Here is a 19,643-nt window from a genome sequence, read left to right on the forward strand (position 1 = left end):
TGTAAAATATACAAAAATAATAATTAATAAATAAAGACCTTACAGTGGACTATTAGGCATTTATAGGCAAAGACAATATATATATAAAAAAAGATGTTTTTATTTGTTAAAACAGAAGAAATTATATTCCTAACTTGTCGTCTTCAGCTTTGCAGAGGATTCCATCACCTGTAGTTCAGAACCAAACAGGGGAGATGTCAAATATTGAAAGGGGGAGATTTTCACAGATTAGAAATACTACATCTCACAGCAACAGCAAAAAAGATTTAATATCAGGGGAGAAGAACATTTCAGATAAATAAAACACTGACTCCAGGCTCTACAATTTATGCAAGAATTGGTGTGTGTGCATGTTGGAAGGATAGAAACAGGTGTGTTTTATTACATTTATGTCCCTCATCAGAAAATAAAACCCCATAAGACTGTATATTGTGATTTATTTTTTATTTTTAATATGACGTTTCTTCTGTGTTAGGGAGTTAGGTTGTAACCTATCATTTTAAAACTGCTATTGATTTCACTGGATATTATAACTAGGCTTAATGTTTGGTGTTTTAACTCCAAGGTACCGGTAATTACAGAATAGCCTGGTTGTATACCCAAGCAGAGAAAACAGACAGGTATCATGATGGTATGATGTGTTTTGGAAAGGATATGACAGACTCAGAAGGATACAAATGGTACTGACTGCTGGGCCACACTATCACCATGTAACGTCAACTTGACATCAATATCTTAAACAAAAAATTTAAAGATACAGATAGTGTTTTAGATAAATATAGGGATCATGTTTTAGATACAGAACTATAATAAATTCACTAATAAATAGCTTGAATTTCTCAGATTAGGCCTATCTTTTTTTAAATCAATACTTCTTTGAATCAACATTCAGCACAGGAGTTATATTTCAAGAGTTCTATTTATATTTTTCAGAAGTCAGTGAGACAACATAATATGGACCTAGAGGAGCAGAAGAACCCTTCTCACCTGTTCATCGGGTTCGTTTGGGTCCTTTCTTGGGGTCCGGGGCGTCCGCTTTAGGTCTGGCAGACCTGGCAAACGACTGGGAGGTCTGAGTTAAGGTCGGAAACAGTTAACATACACATATTGTACAGGAAACATCACACAAACTAAGAAACAAACTTATGCACTAAGCGTAATATGTATCTCTAGAGAATTTCAAATACCAACCTTGCTTTATAATTGTTAAAACTGTTTTGATTACATTTAAATTAAATATATAAATATATTCTTAATGATTGTTTAAAGTATATATTTGTCTGTTTTATCTTTGATTAGAAGTAAAGGATACAACGACGAGGGGCTTGTCATAGAGGACGAAACCGTTGGTGTCTCTCAGGGCCTTCTCTGCACTCCTCTCACTGGGGAGTCCTACGAATGCCTGGCCCTTCATACGACCCTCCTTCATCAGCACTATGTCAAACCTGAGGCAGAGACAAGGGAGAGGTTATTCTCACTGATGCCTAGTCTACACATTCACTCTGTCAAACCTGGGGGAGAGAAGTGACAGATCATTCTCAAAGATATCCTAAAGATTCGATTTTGATTTGAAGCACCGTACACCGCAAGCAATGTCTCAATACATACATATTTCTCTCTGCCTCAGATGAGACGTCGATGTATCTCCCATAGATGTATTTCAGATCCTGCAATACAGAGAATAACAAATAGCCACCATCAGCATAACGTTATCATAACACCACATTACACAGTGAGGGAAAAAAGTATTTGATCCCCTGCTGATTTTGTACGTTTGCCCTCTGACAAAGAAATGATAATTCTATAATTTTAATGGTAGGTTTATTTGAATAGTGAGAGACAGAATAACAACAAAAAAATCCAGAAAAACGCATGTCAAAAATGTTATAAATTGATTTGCATTTTAATGAGGGAAATAAGTAATTGACCCCCTCTCAATTAGAAAGATTTCTGGCTCCCAGGTGTCTTTTATACAGGTAACGAACTGAGATTAGGAGCACACTCTTAAAGGGACTGCTCCTAATCTCAGCTTGTTACCTGTATAAAAGACACCTGTCCACAGAAGCGATCAATCAATCAGATTCCAAACTCTCCACCATGGCCAAGACCAAAGAGCTCTCCAAGGATGTCAGGGACAAGATTGTAGACCTACACAAGGCTGGAATGGGCTACAAGACCATCGCCAAGCAGCTTGGTGAGCAGGTGACAACAGTTGGTGCGATTATTCGCAAATGGAAGAAACACAAAATAACTGTCAATCTCCCTCGGCCTGGGGCTCCATGCAAGATCTCACCTCGTGGAGTTGCAATGATCATGAGAACGGTGAGGAATCAGCCCAGAACTACACGGGAGGATCTTGTCAATGATCTCAAGGCAGCTGGGACCATAGTCACCAAGAAAACAATTGGTAACACACAACGCCGTGAAGGACTGAAATCCTGCAGCGCCCGCATGGTCCCCCTGCTCAAGAAAGCACATATACAGGGCCGTCTGAAGTTTGCCAATGAACATCTGAATGATTCAGAGGAGAACTGGGTGAAAGTGTTGTGGTCAGATAAGACCAAAATCGAGCTCTTTGGCATCAACTCAACTCGCCGTGTTTGGAGGAGGAAGAATGCTGCCTATGACCCCAAGAACACCATCCCCACCGTCAAACATGGAGGTGGAAACATTATGCTTTGGGGGTGTTTTTCTGCTAATCAATTTATAACATTTTTGACATGCGTTTTTCTGGATTTTTTTGTTGTTATTCTGTCTCTCACTGTTCAAATAAACCTACCATTAAATTATAGACAGATCATGTCTTTGTCAGTGGGCAAACGTACAAAATCAGCAGGAGATCAAATACTTTTTTCCCTCACTGTACATGATTTGATGGGATTAGACAGGAGAAGCAGAAGACTAGAAGCAAACGTTTGTAAACTAAACATACACATTGAAAGTTTGTCAACTCTGTAGTATAAAAAGGTACCTACTTTCTCTTCCACTGACTTGGCAATGTTCTTCACGTAAAGTCTGCTGGTCGGCTCTCCAGGTTCATAATTTTTATACACCGACATCCTTTTAATCTCTGGTTTGAAAGAGAGGAAAGAGAAGAAGCCAGTCAACCCCAGTCCTACTTCAATACAAACAGCTACAGAAGACCACAGGGGTGCCTCTGCCAATCTGATGGCTATTCAAACCTTATTTAAATTCAAGGCCAAACATTGAGTCACTCCCTATAGTTAGAATGACAGGTATCATTAAAAAAGGCATGTTTTGATCTCAACACCCCCAACAGTTACAAATCCAGACACTACACATTTCTCTCAGCATTTTCAAATAATTGTGCCCTTTAAACATTTAAATGCTTAGAGAGTGGTGTCAGCTACCCAGACAGAGTAGTTTAGTGATCTGGTAAAGTGAGAAGTGTCTGAGCTACCCAGACAGAGTAGTGTAGTGGTTTGGTACATGTTGTGATGTCCTATGTCTACATATTGACGGGTATCTGTAGATCTAAGGCTGTAGTGATCTGGTAGGTAGTGTACCGTCTCTGGACAGCCGTCCCTTATCCAGTTCCTTCCTGGAGATGACATCAGAGGGGACATCCTCGTCCTCATCACTGTCCTCCTCCAGCTGGGAGGCCTGGGCGGCAGGGTAGATCTTCCCAAAGCCCTCCCCTGGATCCTCCTCTGTAGTGGTGGTGGCCTGCATCTCCTCAGCTGCTACTGGGACAGATAGAGGATTATTAGTCTCAAATGTCATGTTTATTTGGCTTATGTAATTAATACATTGGAAATCGTATTAAATGTTTAGGCTGAACCAGTCTACTGTAATGAGTGGACAAGCTGCAATAAACAAATGATACGTTTGTCAGGGTTTAAAAGAGATTGTTCAAAGCATTAGTTGACTGCTACTGCTATGTGGACTGTTTTGGTAAAATAACAGAGCTATTAGCAAGCACAGCTCCATGGAACTTTCACTTAAGGCTGAGGTAAAAGGTAATTGGGCACTCTGAGGTGCGCGCACACACAAAATTATGAGCAGCGAGCTTATACAAATCCTCTGGAAACTTGTCATACACATCTAGCGTGCGCGCCCACCGGTGCGGAATGCCAGGGCTGTTCTGATAAATTCTCAGTAGAGAATTTTTCAAATGATCCTCCTCCTTATCACACCCCTTTGCTTCATTTAAACGGGTTGTTTATCAGCACCCCAAAACAAGAATAATCCACAAACCCACCTGCCACAGTTAGTCTTCTATGCGTTAGACAATCTTTTGCATTTGACTTTTTAGATCCATTTTATTTCTCGGGAGTTGGGACAAGAGTGGATTCATGGGAAGAGGGTGGCTTATAAGAGACAGAAGATAAGACAAGCTGCGACAGCCAGTCAGGGTGGCAGGTGACAACACACAGTGCCACAAAATGAAATATCTCTAATCCTGATAATAATGAAACACCTTCCTGCTTTGATAATTCTATAGTGCATTCTATAGAAGCCTTGAAATACAATGCAGCATATCCTGTGATTCCTCTAGTGGTGCGGCTACTGATTGAAATTAATCCATTTGTATTGTAACCATGGAATCACAGATGTTCCAATAAAATGGAGGTGTTAAAAGCCTTTTACATAATTCTATGATTCCTCATTATTACCATTCAAAATGTGCTACAATATGATAACGCTTCATTATAACCTTTGTGTGGCCTATAATATTATCTTCTCAATCTTTTGAGTTGACATGTTAAATTCCCCCTTCAAACTGTTCTTCAAGTCTCAAGGAATAGAAGCTCCATCCTGACTGTTATGGATGCATTTGAAATGGCACCCTATTCCCTATACAGTACACTCCTTTTGACCAGGGCCAATAGGGACAAATCTAGTGCATTATATAGGGAATAGGGTGCCATTTTGGATGTAACCTTAGACCACTGAAACTGTGGGTAGTGTGTGTGTTTCCCAGAGGGGTGCAGCCTGGCCCTGTGGCGAGTCCGAGTCTGAGGCCCTACCTTCAGCCTCCTCAGCTGGCTCAGTGGGCTCCTGTGGCTGGTTGGAGCTGATTCCTCCTCCTTCCAGTATGGCCGACACATCTGTTGAAATGTGGAACTCAATCTTCTTCTGTCCGCAGGGCTGGGGCTGCTCAAACACATCCGATGGCTGCAGGATGGGCCCTGGAGCACTGAGAGATCACCAGAAAGCTAACATACACCACTAAACACCAGGGTCTGGCACTGGGCACAGTAAACTGTATTTCTCTGTGAATCTAGCTAGTTTATCTTTTTTTCTGGTCAGCTTGATATTTCCCAGTCCACTGTGTAGGCTCAGGGAACATTTAGAGTGCGTTTGTGGAATTTCTACTCTCTTCAAACTGAGTTTGTGGTCTGATCTATTTTGGGGTTACACAAGGTGCAGGCAGATATCCAATATGCAGCCAAAGCCACATTGGCGGACTATTGTGAGTGAGAAATGTTGTTTGGAAGGAGGATAAATCCTTCACAGCTAGTTATGTTGTCTGGCCCTTCAGACAGACAACCCTGTACCTTTCAAACAGAAAACTGCATATTTTAAAGTTGACAATAGATTAAGAAGAGGAGGGAGAGGGTTGATGTGCATGAGTGGCTGGGTACCTCTGAGAGTCGGGCTTTGGGACAAAGAGAAGGTCCTTGAACTTGGGTTTCTTTCTCTTGGAGGACACTTTAGTTCTCAGGGGTCTCTTGCATGCTTGGTTGACCAGACCCATCAGGCGAATCATCCTGGAGAAGAAATCAACAAAAGGAAATAAAAGCAGCCTAGACATTCACGCCACTGTGCAAATTATGACTGCTCTAGAAATGGCACAGGGGAAATAGTGGTATACTGTGAAATACCGTCAGAATAATGTGACTCAACATTCATTGCAACAACCCATTTGGATATGTTAGAGCAAATTGCTAGCTGTGAAGGAAAAAATACAGGTACAGCTACCACACAAAAACATAAAAATCTCATATCTCTTGTAATCATTTGGCTTGAGACCAAAAGACATTGACAGGGGGCAGCCTCTAAACTGATTTTATTGGTTGAAATTTAAATCAATCGCCAATAAAGAAGTGTGATTGGTCCCTCACCTCTCTTTGTCCTCGTCATCGCCACTCTCATACTCAGACCCCTCCTCACTGGAGAAATCCATCTCATCTGCTGGTAAGGGGGGGTAGTGGGGAGGATAGGGGGGCGGCATTGGTGGAGGGGGGGCAGGATACATCTCATACTAAGGGGAGAAAGAGAATATATTCATTGAGGCCTGAATTTACAAGACCTGCTACAGTACGCAATCTTTCATACAATCACACACAAAGACGTGGTAACACTAGTCTACATCCACAGATGGGATTGAAATCTAACTAGTGTATATTATAGGTATTGGACAATCTAGTCTAGTTGTGACAATAATCTGGGTCTTGGAGTATGGTCTCCATAATCTAGCTAGTATATAATGAAGCTAGTATAATGAAGCTAGTATATAATCTACTAATCTGTGTGTTGGAGTGTGATCCTGTAATCTCACCATCGGAGGTCTTGCTGTGATAGGGCCGAACGGAGACGGTAGGTTCATCTTGTTCATCAGGTGAAGGACCTGTTGGGATGACAACACACTGTACTGTAACAGCCAGACTACGACGCTCCACTTCTTAAAGGTTTAGCTAGCTGAAGCTCTGAATCCAATCATTTATTGTAAAATGTCTGGGCGGATTGGCGTGACTGTGCCAACATCACAAACACACACTAGCAACCAGGCCCCCAGTGTCCAGTCTGGAGCGCGAAGTCACAAGCTCTGCTGGGTGGCTACTGTGTAAATTACGATCGCCAGAACAGCCCCCAATAAAAATGTTAGCAGCCTATTTGGCCTTTAAAATTAGTTTATTATGATCAAATTCGATCCCCATGGTGAATTATTTTAAAGTTCGGTACACATCGAGATATTTTATGAAATAGTGATCCATTCTGACTACTACATTTGTCGTCACACGTACTGACACAAACCAATCACAGGCGGGCAGGCTACGAGGAGGCTCCAGTTGACCCTCTCAGTCAGGATGAAAACGACTACATCGACCATGATCCTTTGATAATTATGGCCACTTTCACCATGATCCTTAGCGATTTTTTGGTGCCATTCAGCAATATGGCGCGCTTCAAATTCAAATACTTCTGGCTTCATGCGCCAATGGGAGTTTTCAATAGGAATACGTGGATGACATCAGCACTACCACCATCTACTGGTTTTAATGTCTATGCTAGCAACACAAACACACAGTCATTGTGACCTCAGCTCCATATGCAACACAGATTGCAAGGAGAGCATATGTCTGCAGCATTTACCAATGGAAATATACAGTGGATGGGTGAGGTAGTGAGTGAGTGAGGAGAGTGCCTGCATTGTTAGGACAATGGCATGCCCTTCCACAACACACTAGCGCCACCAAGAGACCATTATGAGGTACTGCAGCTGTGAATAGTTCCCAGAGAGTAAGAAGGACAGCCCAGCAGCATGGAGGGAAATGTTAAACCCATTACTCATGCCTCCCACTTATAATTTGCTCCCTTAATTGTAATTTCCCAGGCAAATGTTTGCTGTTTGATCTTTAAAGTGTGTTGGATGTGGCAAAAAAACAAACACTAGAGACATGTTCTGAGTCAAGAATATATAAATGTTATTTTGTTAACATAATTGTTTTTCTCTAAGGTTAAAATAAGAAAATGTAACTGTGGAATAAATAAATGCACAGAGATATGAGGAATAATATATATATTTGCATAAATACATTTCCCAGCATGAGCTCATAAATAAACCAACACAGAAGGAAATATCACTTTGCAGGATGTACTCACCTGAACGTAGAACTTTGGTACGCTCAGAAGGGCATGTGTTATGTTTGTCAGGATCCCATTCGAAGGAGGTGGGTATAAATATTTCAGACTGGGATTTGTTTGAAATTTCAACCTGCAGAGAATGAAGAAAAAAACCCACAGAAAACAGAATAATAAGCACATAAAACATGTCAAGCGCTACCTACGAACGTACGGTCTCCTAACACGCAAAAATAATACCAGAAACAAAATAAGTCAAAATAATGGGGCCGCATAAATATGTAAGCAGGCCACTGAGGTTTAGAAGCGGGCTTTGGCTGCCTTTTTCCTTAACAACCTGCGCAGCATGCGACTGAAATATACTCAATATCACACTTCCTATTCAGGGACGTTGAGACCAGTATGCTATCTCAGCATCTATTCAAGGTCTGTTCTCGTGTAATGACAAAGGACTGTGCTTAGGCTAGGCCGTGTTCTGTGCCAGCCATGGAGGCTGAAACTCATTCAACTCAAAGTATATTTACACTCAGAGTATGGGGGCCTTTTAATGAACAAAGTCATTACCTGCATTAAAGAATTCATCGTTTGTAACTGAATGTGGAGGGACCATAAACTCAATGGGTCGCTTTCCTGGAATAAGCCCTTTCAGTATAGGATTGAGAAACCAACCCTAAAGCCCATCTTTCTGCAAGTCTTGCTGTAGGCTTACTGGGGCTTCACAGCCACATAATTACTAAAAATGACTGTACACATGCATTTCATCCAACTACGATAATGCACATACCCTCGAATAACTGACAGACAAATCAACCCCCAATGTGTGTGCTGGGTAGGATAGGTGACTTCTCATAGTGCCATGACACCTCACACCTCAGCCCTGAGTGTCTTTATCAAAGGCCACCTGGTGCCACCAACTGGCAGCAGCAGATGGCCTGTCACTGCTGATGTCACTGCCGAGCACCAAGCCACAGACCTGACCTGTCAGTGCTGATGTGCTCAGCCACAGACCTGAGACCTGGGGTTATAATTGGACATGAGAATGCTGACAGCTCCTCATTGGAGATTCCGGCTGAGTCTCAGTCAGTCATCCCCCAGGCAACACACACGCACAGCGTCAGTCTCAAGACACACACATGCACACAATTACCCGAGTTTGGGTGCAGTGCCAGTCTCTATCAGCGGTATAGTCGGTTGTTTCACCTCCTTTTTCTTCTTCACGTCTTTGACATCTGTTGCACTGAGAAAGACAAAGGGTTTAATACACACTAGACACGTTTTGCTTTACAACTGAACATATTTGACTGTCTCACCCAGTTGAGATAAATTACCTGTCTGACACAGGTGGGTCTTTCAGCACCGTCACATGTTCCTGGTCTTTGGCAAACTCCACCACCAGGGTATGGTTGAGGATCTGCAGCTGGTGAAGCCTGCTCAGAGCCTGCAGGACAGGGGAGAGAATACAGGTTTTACTATATCCTATTACTATAACTCTAATTTACATCATGTAATATGATAATGAACTACTACTGAATGCAGAAACAATTAGCCTACCTTTGCTGCAGACTTTTCACTCCCAAATGTTGCAAAGGCTGTGTGTCTCTGGAGGTATAAGAATTTAATTGCATTAACAGGAGAACCGCTAAAGCAGTCATTCTGACTGCTCATGATTTTTTATTTGTTTATTACTCTGCCATTTTTTAAGTCAATATCCCCCTCCATCCTTGACTTTTCCTAAATAATCATGTATTACAAAGGGAAAACCAGCCACGTCACGGACACCGACGTCTTGCTCCCAGACAAGCTAAACACCTTATTTGCCCGCTTTCAGGATAACAGAGTGCCACCAACGCGGCCCGCTCCCAAGGACTGTGGGCTCTCATTCTCCGTGGCCGAAGTGAGTAAGACATTTAAGCGTGTTAACCCTCGCAAGGCTGCCGGCCCAGACGGCATTCCTAGCCGCGTCCTCAGAGCATTCGCAGACCAGTTGGCTGGAGTGTTTATGGACATATTCAATCTCTCCCTATCCCAGTCTGCTGTCCCCACTTGCTTCAAGATGTCCACCATTGTTCTTGTACCCAAGAAAGCCAAGGTAACTGAACTAAATGACTATCGCCCCGTAGCACTCACTTCATGAAGTGCTTTGAGAGGCTAGTTAAGGATCATATCACCTGTACCTTACACCCTAGACCCACTTCAATTTGCTTACCACCCCAATAGATCCACAGACGATGCAATCGCCATCGAAATGAGTAATGCCATATCCCATCTTGACAAGAGGAATACCTACGTCAGAATGCTGTTCATTGACTATAGCTCAGCCTTCAACACCATAGTACCCTCCAAGCTCATCATTAAGCTCGGGACCCTGGGTCTGAACCCCGCCCTGTGCAACTGGGTCCTGGACTTCTTGACGGGCCGCCCCCCAGGTGGTGAAGGTAGGAAACAACACCTCCACTTCACTGATCCTCAACACGGGCCCCACAAGCGTGCATGCTCAGCCCCCTCCTGTACTCCCTGTTCACCCATGACTGCGTGGCCACGCACGCCTCCAACTCAATCATCAAGTTTGCAGACGACACAACAGTAGTAGGCCTGATTAGCAACAATGACCAGACAGCCTACAGGGAGGAGGTGAGGGCCCTGGCAGAGTGGTGCCAGGAAAATAACATCTCCCTCAACGTCAACAAAACAAAGGAGCTGATCGTGGACTTCAGGAAACAGCAGAGGGAGTACCCCTCCCTATCCACATCGACGGGACCGCAGTGGAGAAGGTGGAAAGCTTCAAGTTCCTCGGCGTACACATCACCGACAATCTGAAATGGTCCACCCACAAAGACAGTGTGGTGAAGAAGGCGCAACACCCCTCTTCAACCTCAGGAGGCTGAAGAAATTCGGCTTGGCCCCTAAGACCCTCAGAAACTTTTACAGATGCACAATTGAGCACATCCTGTCGGGCTGTAACACCACCTGGTATGGCAACTGCACCCCCCACAAATGCAGGGCTCTCCAGATGGTGGTACGGTCTGCCCAACGCATCACCGGAGGCACACTGCCTGCCCTCCAGGACACCTACAGCACCCGATGTCACAGGAAGGCCAAAAAGACAGTCAAGGACATCAACCACCTGAGCCACTGCTTGTTCACCCCGCTATCATCCAGAAGGCGAGGTCAGTACAGGTGCATCAAAGCTGGGACGAGAGACTGAAAAACAGCTTCTATCTCAAGGCCATCAGACTGTTAAATAGCCATCACTAGCCTGCTACCACCCGGCTACTAAACCCTGCACCTTAGAGGCTGCTGCCCTATATACAGTGAGGGAAAAAAGTATTTGATCCCCTGCTGATTTTGTACGTTTGCCCACTGACAAAGAAATGATCAGTCTATCATTTTAATGATAGGTTTATTTGAACAGTGAGAGACAGAATAACAAAAAAATCCTGAAAAATGCATGTAAAAAATGTTATAAATTGATTTGCATTTTAATGAGGGAAATAAGTATTTGACCCCCTCTCAATCAGAAAGATTTCTGGCTCCCAGGTGTCTTTTATACAGGTAACGAGCTGAGATTAGGAGCACACTCTTAAAGGGAGTGCTCCTAATCTCAGCTTGTTACCTGTATAAAAGACACCTGTCCACAGAAGCAATCAATCAATCAGATTCCAAACTCTCCACCATGGCCAAGACCAAAGAGCTCTCCAAGGATGTCAGGGACAAGATTGTAGACCTACACAAGGCTGGAATGGGCTACAAGACCATCGCCAAGCAGCTTGGTGAGAAGGTGACAACAGTTGGTGCGATTATTCGCAAATGGAAAAACACAAAAAAACTGTCAATCTCCCTCAGCCTGGGGCTCCTTGCAAGATCTCACCTCGTGGAGTTGCAATGATCATGAGAACGGTGAGGAATCAGCCCAGAACTACACGGGAGGATCTTGTCAATGATCTCAAGGCAGCTGGGACCATAGTCACCAAGAAAACAATTAGTAGCACACTACGCTGTGAAGGACTGAAATCCTGCAGCGCTCGCAAGGTCCCCCTGCTCAAGAAAGCACATATACAGGCCTGTCTGAAGTTTGGCAATGAACATCTGAATGATTCAGAGGAGAAATGGGTGAAAGTGTTGTGGTCAGATGAGACCAAAATGGAGCTCTTTGGCATCAACTCAACTCGCCGTGTTGGAGGAGGAATGCTGCCTATGACCCCAAGAACACCATCCCCACCGTCAAACATGGAGGTGGAAACATTATGCTTTGGGGGTGTTTTTCTGCTAAGGGGACAGGACAACTTCACCGCATCAAAGGGACGATGTACGTGGCCATGTACCGTCAAATCTTGGGTGAGAACCTCTTTCCCTCAGCCAGGGCATTGAAAATGGGTCGTGGATGGGTATTCCAGCATGACAATGACCCAAAACACACGGCCAAGGCAACAAAGGAGTGGCTCAAGAAGAAGTTTGCATACTGCTTTACTCATCTCATATGTATATACTGTATTCTATTCTACTGTATTTTAGTCAATGCCACTCCGACATTGCTCGTCCTAATATTTATATATTTCTTAATTCCATTGTTTGACTTTTAGATTTGTGTATTGTTGTGAATTGTTAGATACTTTCAACATGGCACCGTCATAGGATGCCACCTGTCCAACAAGTCAGTTCGTCAAATTTATACCCTGCTAGAGCTGCTCCGGTCAACTGTAAGTGCTGTTATTGTGAAGTGGAAACGTCTAGGAGCAACAACAGATCAGCCGTGAAGTGGTAGGCCACACAAGCTCATAGAATGGGACCACAAGTGCTGAAGTGTGTAGCGCGTAAAAATTGTTTGTCCTCGGTTGCAACACTCACAACCGAGTTCCAAACTGCCTCTGGAAACAACGTCAGCACAAGAACTGTTAGTCGGGAGCATCATGAAATGACTTTCCATGGCCGAGCAGCCGCACACAAGCCTAAGATCACCATGCACAATGCCAACTGTCAGATGGAGTGGTGTAAAGCTCGCCGCCATTGGACTCTGGAGCAGTGGAAACGCGTTCTCCAGTATGATGGGGAGAAAGGGGGAGAATGGGTGAGTTGATGAACGAGGGGAAGCAAACATGCATAATTATGTAATCACTAATTGTGATTGAAGAACAGGGCGGGCCATTCTATTCTTCTGGACCTGTACAGCCTTACAATGACAAGACAACGAGAACACAAAGAGAAAACCGGAGACTATTACGCACTACAATAAGACAAAGGTATGTCAAAGTGTGTCAAGCAAGTGAAAGTTATGAAAGTTCTGTCAACTGTTAGGACATGGGATAACAGCTCAGTGAAATCCAACTGATGCCATTGTGTAAAGATGCACACAATGTAAACACGAGCTGACAATAACTTACTATTTTTTACTATTGTCATATCGACACTTATATTCATTATACTGCATTTATTGCTTTTGTGGCGAGTTTCACTATTTATCAAGGCCACTTGGCACTTATAATGACGTTTACGCTACTGAGCATTTCGCTACACCTGCAATAACATCTGCTAAACATGTGTACGTGACCAATAAAATTTGATTTGATGTTTTCATTGACCACGCGTCTTTTGACCACGCGTATTGGTGGTTGGGGTATTATAATTTTTTCGTTATAAAAATAAGTTATTATCGTGTCCCACCACATATACTTTCTGTTTCACAGTTGTAACAAAGGCAATCCACAAATCAAATTGATTGAACACCTGAATTTTGGCGTTTTTACATATAGCCTACAGTAACATAAACTAATGAAAACACTTGTGTTATTTTAAATGAAAAAAATATATAGTATTCTAATGTTACCCAAGGCCTTCATAAACACAACCATATGATTTTTGCAATAGCATTCAGTGGGGAAAAATAAGTATTTAGTCAGCCACCAATTGTGCAAGTTCTCCCACTTAAAAAGATGAGAGAGGCCTGTAATTTTCATCATAGGTACATGTCAACTATGACAGACAAAATGAGAATTTTTTTCTCCAGAAAATCACATTGTAGGATTTTTTATGAATTTATTTGCAAATTATGGTGGAAAATAAGTATTTGGTCAATAACAAAAGTTTCTCAATACTTTGTTATATACCCTTTGTTGGCAATGACACAGGTCAAACGTTTTCTGTAAGTCTTCACAAGGTTTTCAAGGGATCATTGTCATGCTGAAAGACCCAGCCACATTTCATCTTCAATGCCCTTGCTGATGGAAGGAGGTTTTCAATCAAAATCTCACGATACATGGCCCCATTCATTCTTTCCTTTACACGGATCAGTCGTCCTGGTCCCTTTGCAGAAAAACAGCCCCAAAGCATGATGTTTCCACCCCCCATGCTTCACAGTAGGATAGCATTCTTTGTCCTCCAAACACGACGAGTTGAGTTTTTACCAAAAAGTTCTATTTTGGTTTCATCTGACCATATGACATTCTCCCAATCCTCTTCTGGATCATCCAAATGCACTCTAGCAAACTTCAGACGCGCCTGGACATGTACTGGCTTAAGCAGGGGGACACGTCTGGCACTGCAGGATTTGAGTCCCTGGCGGCGTAGTGTGTTACTGATGGTAGGCTTTGTTACTTTGGTCCCAGCTCTCTGCAGGTCATTCACTAGGTCCCCCCGTGTGGTTCTGGGATTTTTGCTCACCGTTCTTGTGATCATTTTGACCCCACGGGGTGAGATCTTGCGTGGAGGCCCAGATCGAGGGAGATTATCAGTGTTCTTGTATGTCTTCCATTTCCTAATAATTGCTCCCACAGTTGATTTCTTCAAACCAAGCTGCTTACCTATTGCAGATTCAGTCTTCCCAGCCTGGTGCAGGTCTACAATTTTGTTTCTGGTGTCCTTTGACAGCTCTTTGGTCTTGGCCATAATGGAGTTTGGAGTGTGACTGTTTGAGGTTGTGGACAGGTGTCTTTTATACTGATAACAAGTTCAAACAGGTGCCATTAATACAGGTAACGAGTGGAGGACAGAGGAGCCTCTTAAAGAAGAAGTTACAGGTCTGTGAGAGCCAGAAATCTTGCTTGTTTGTAGGTGACCAAATACTTATTTTCCACCATAATTTGCAAATAAATTCATGAAAAATCCTACAATGTGATTTTCTGGAGAAAAAAATTCTCAATTTGTCTGTCATAGTGGGAGAACTTGCACAATTGGTGGCTGACTAAATACTTTTTCCACCCACTGTATACAGTTGAAGTTGGAAGTTTACATACACCTTAGCCAAATACATTTAAACTCAGTTTTTCACAATTCCTGACATTTAATCATTGTAAAAATTCCCTGTCTTAGTTCAGTTAGGATCACCACTTTATTTTAAGAATGTGAAATGTCAGAATAATAGTAGAGATAATTATTTATTTCAGCTTTTAATTCTTTCATCACATTACCAGTGGGTCAGACGTTTACATACACTCAATTAGTATTTGGTAGCATTTCCTTTAAATTGTTTAACTTGGGTCAAACTTTTCAGGTAGCCTTCCACAAGCTTCTCACAATAAGTTGGGTGAATTTTGGCCCATTCCTCCTGGGTTTGTAGGCCTCCTTGCTCGCACACGCTTTTTCAGTTCTGCCCACACATTTTCTATAGGATTGAGGTCAAGGCTTTGTGATGGCCACTCCAATACCTTGACTTTGTTGTCCTTAAGCCATTTTGCCACAACTTTGGAAGTATGCTTGGAGTCATTGTCCATTTGGAAGACTTTAACTTCCTGACTGATGTCTTGAGATGTTGCTTCAATATATCCACATCATTTTCTTTCCTCGTGATGCCATCTATTTTGTGAAGTGCACCAGTCCCTCCTGCAGCAAAGCACCCCCACAGCATGATGGTGCCACCCCCGTGCTTCACCGTTGGGATGGTGTTCTTCGGATTGCATGTCCCCCCTTTTACCTCCAAACATAACAATGGTCATTATGGCCAAACAGTTCTATTTTTGTTTCATCAGACCAGAGGACTTTTCTCCAAAAAGTATGATCTTTGTCCCCATGTGCAGTTGCAAACCGTAGTCTGGCTTTTTATGGCGGTTTTGGAACAGTGGCTTCTTCCTTGCTGAGCGGCCTTTCAGGTTATGTCGATATAGGACTCGTTTTACTGTGGATATAGATACTTTTGTACCTGTTTCCTCCAGCAACTTCACAAGGTCCTTTGCTGTTGTTCTGGGATTGATTTGCACTTTTCGCACCAAAGTACATTCATCTCTAGGAGACAGAACGTGTCTCCTTCCTGAGCGGTATGACGGCTGCGTGGTCCCATGGTGTTTATACTTGCGTACCATTGTTTGTACAGACGAACGTGGTACCTTCCGGCATTTGGAAATTGCTCCCAAGAATGAACCAGACTTATTGAGGTCTACCATTTTTTTTTCTGAGGTCTTGGCTGATTTCTTTTGATTTTCCCATGATGTCAAGCAAAGAGGCACTGCATTTTAAGGTAGGCCTTGAAATACATCCACAGGTGACACAAATGATGTCAATTAGCCTATTAGAAGCTTCTAAAGCCATGACATCATTTTCTGGTATTTTCCAAGCTATTTAAAGGCACAGTCAACTTAGTGTATGTAAACTTCTGACCCACAGGAATTGTGATACAGTGAATTATAAGTTAAATAATCGGTCTGTAAACAATTGTTGGAAAAATTACTTGTGTCATGCACAAAGTAGATGTCCTAACCGACTTGCCAAAACTATAGTTTGTTAACAAGTAATGTGTGGAGTGGTTGAAAAACAAGTTTTAATGACTCCAACCTAAGTGTATGTAAACTTCCGACTTCAACTGTATGAAATATATTAATGACACTGTTAAAATGTTGCCGTCAGAATGACTGCTCCTTAGCTTGAAGGGGGGCCCCTCTGAGACCCAGCAGTTCTAGCGTTAATGTACAATTGTTGTAAAAATGTGTTATTGGACAGTGTTGGTGTATTGTGTGTTTTGATGTCATGTTGTTTTGTTGTCATGTTGTTGTTGTTTATTGTGCACAATCTACTGTTAAGACCGTAGCCAGCTAAGACTTAAGATACAGTAGTGGGCTACATGGTCTGACCTACCAGTACTCCTTTATCAGAGAACACTCTGACTGCCACGGCACCAAAGTACTTGAGTAGATCCTGCTTCTCATCCCTGGACAGGTCAGCTGGGAGATGGCGGATAATCAGAGTTCTACTCTTCCTCGATTGGACCAACTCCTCATCCTCACCCGCCATTACGCTGTCAGAGATAGATCAGAAAATCTTGACTAACCCGGTAACATTAACTAGGGATAGAAAAAAAAGCCAGCTAGCGGGCTACGAGATTTAATGTTACTGTTGTTGACGTTACTGTTGAGGGAGGGTTGAATGCAATATGGTGGCTTGCAAGTATGCATCTGCAATAGTGTGAACTCCTTGTCTCCTTTCCTTTATCTGTACTGATTTATAGGAACTGGGCTTTTACCTACCCTGTGTTTTCAGATCAGAGTGCAGATAAAGGAGAATCAATGACAAGGCCGGGAAAGAACCCACATTATTGAGAGTCAAGATCAACCTGTGCTGGCTAGCTAGCTAGTAGCTGTAGTGTACAGGTAACTGCCAAAATAGAAGAAACACCAACATAAAAAGTGTCTTATTAATAGGGTGTTGGGCCACCACAAGCCAGAATAGATTAAATGCGCCTTGGCATAAACTCTACAAATGTCTGGGACTCTATTGAGGGATGCGACACCATTCTTCCAAAAGAAATTCCATCATTTGGTGTTTTGTTGATGGTCGTGGAAAACGCTGTCTCAGGCGCCTCTCCAAAATCTCCCATAAGCGTTCACTTGGGTTGAGATTTGGTGACTGAGATCGCCATGGCATACATCGTTTTCATGCTCATCAAACCCTTCAGTGACCTGTGGATGGGGGCATTGCCATCCTATGGGGGCATAGCCATGGTAGCCAAAAATAATGACCAAAATAATGGCCTGCCCAGCATTTTTATACATGACCATAAGCATGATGCATGTTAATTGTTTTAAGGAAAACTACCCCAAAACTATCTTTTGGTATTTGTTTCATTAGTCCATTATTGATATAGTCCCAAAATGTTTTGCATGTCATCACTCAAGCTTTCAAGTTATATAGCTTTCAAAATACAGAAATACAGCAGGTATGATGTATTCTGCATCATATTCAAAACGTAGCATCATGTGTATGGGACCAATACAATTTGACTTGAAAACGCAACATCATATGATGCAAAATGCAGCATACCGGCTGTATTTCTATATTTTTTAAGTTATAGATCTTGAAAACTTCATTGATGACATGCAAAACATTTTGTCATATCAACAATGGACTAATGAAACAAATCCCAAAATATATTTTTTGGGGTGGAATTTTCCTTTAAACAACTCATTAACCATACCTGTGTGGAAGAACCTGCTTTCAATACACTATGTATCCCCCATTTACTCAAGCGTTAACATTATTTTGGCAGTTACCTACACATTGATCAGCGAAATGAAACAAGCCAACTGTTAATGTTACTAGTTAACATTAGTTAATCCACTGAAATCCTCCCGGCCAAACAAAACCCACACCGGTATGATATCCAACATATCAAAGATTTATTTGGTTATTCCTTTCTGTTAGCTAATATCCCACAGCGTCCCGACACAGTCCTAACATTTTGTTGAGTCTACTAGCAGCAAGCAAAAGCAATAGCAAGCTAGCTAGAGTAAGTAAATTCATAATGAAGCTACCTACAGTTTTGGTTGTGCTTAGCCAAACAGTCGATGAACTCAACTCAGACCCCGAGGCTAGTAGCTAGCTAGCATAGCTAGCTATTGGACCTGCATCAGCTAGTCTGTCAGTTAACAGCTAGCAAGTTATTGAACAAGCTGATGTTTGTAACTAGTGTTCAATTCACATTCTCCACCATCCAATGTCGTACATGTAGCTATGTCATTACACAACGCCATTCAATGAGTAGTTCATTGTAATTAAATACATTTTGAATTGAAAGAACAGTTTTTGCCACATACCTGCTAGCTAATCTGTAGGTTTTTCTTGCAGCCAGGAGCGCATGCGAACCACTTCCGCCCAAAATGATCGATGATTGGATGTTTACACATTTGACCGCCTACCAAGAGTCCAAAGCCTGTTGGTTCATCATGATGTCCATCACTAGTTTTATTAACGTGAGTGTATCGCTTTCATTTCACCAGTAGAGGTCAACATTATCAAGAAAATAGTCAGGTCCCTAAAGTTGATGAACTATGGGAAATTAAAGTGGTTTAAGTTTGAATCCCATTGCACAAAGCACACCACAGTATTTTAGCTATACTTACAGTTTTATTTGTCTTTGATTGTCTAGAGATACTATTAAGAAGGCTTTCTCTCTCTTGCTCTCTCTCTCGCTCTCTTTCTCTCAGGGGCCTGTATTGCTGGCATCTGACCAAGCAAAATGCTGGACTTCTGTCTCTCATTCATTCCAGGCCAAACTGGTTTCCTGTGTCAAACTTTGTCTTGGATAGAGGCAAGCTTCTAGAGACAATTTTGAAAATGCCCCTCAAACAGTTGGTGACTCTCTGGGATGTTATAATGTATGATAAAGTAATCTGAAATATGAAAAAATAAAAATCTTCAGCTACATGAGACAACATCATCACATAAGTTCCTTACTGTCATATACTCATATCTCATTGCATATTAGGGCATATTCATCTACAGTTACACAACCCACTGACCAGTTAGTGACCAGTCCCACCAGAGGACATCACCCCAAGATCTCCTCCATGTTCTCAAGTCTCAAGGAGCTTCCAAATTCCTGTGCAAATTAAGCC

General features: G+C 42.4%; 1 protein-coding gene across 4 annotated transcripts; it reads right to left on the reverse strand.

Moving 5' to 3' along the window:
• Positions 1 to 78: 78 nt before the first annotated feature.
• rnpc3 (RNA-binding region (RNP1, RRM) containing 3) lies at positions 79 to 18,895 on the reverse strand. Of its 4 annotated transcripts, none has more exons than XM_084151880.1 (16): positions 18,843 to 18,894; positions 16,888 to 17,047; positions 9,382 to 9,429; positions 9,159 to 9,268; positions 8,978 to 9,067; positions 7,852 to 7,963; positions 6,527 to 6,595; positions 6,090 to 6,229; positions 5,610 to 5,735; positions 4,992 to 5,161; positions 3,528 to 3,704; positions 2,976 to 3,070; positions 1,609 to 1,667; positions 1,313 to 1,445; positions 988 to 1,063; positions 79 to 168 (listed from the first exon to the last, which is right to left on the reverse strand). In XM_084151880.1, the coding sequence occupies exons 2-15, from the start codon at positions 17,041 to 17,043 to the stop codon at positions 992 to 994; spliced, it is 1,557 nt and encodes a 518-aa protein (XP_084008006.1). In that variant the 5' UTR covers positions 17,044 to 17,047; positions 18,843 to 18,894; the 3' UTR covers positions 79 to 168; positions 988 to 991. The 4 variants fall into 4 exon arrangements, with proteins under 4 accessions (XP_084008006.1, XP_084008004.1, XP_084008005.1 ...); XM_084151878.1 differs by having other exon boundaries at positions 3,528 to 3,707; positions 18,843 to 18,882; XM_084151879.1 differs by lacking the exon at positions 79 to 168 and adding an exon at positions 452 to 734 and having other exon boundaries at positions 18,843 to 18,895.
• Positions 18,896 to 19,643: the final 748 nt, after the last annotated feature.

Source organism: Coregonus lavaretus (genome assembly GCF_964263955.1).
Source record: "Coregonus lavaretus genome assembly, chromosome: 34".
NCBI classification, from domain to species: Eukaryota; Metazoa; Chordata; class Actinopteri; order Salmoniformes; family Salmonidae; genus Coregonus; species Coregonus lavaretus.

Bases quoted from the DNA above. Each gene is read 5' to 3' on its own strand.
- rnpc3 (XM_084151878.1), bottom strand. From the start codon at position 17,043: ATGGCGGGTGAGGATGAGGAGTTGGTCCAATCGAGGAAGAGTAGAACT. The intron at 7,964-8,977 runs GTAATTGTGTGC...CATTCTCTGCAG, and splicing joins GGCACTGCACCCAAACTCGG to GTTGAAATTTCAAACAAATC. The intron at 6,230-6,526 runs GTGAGATTACAG...TTCTCCCCTTAG, and splicing joins TCACAGCAAGACCTCCGATG to TATGAGATGTATCCTGCCCC.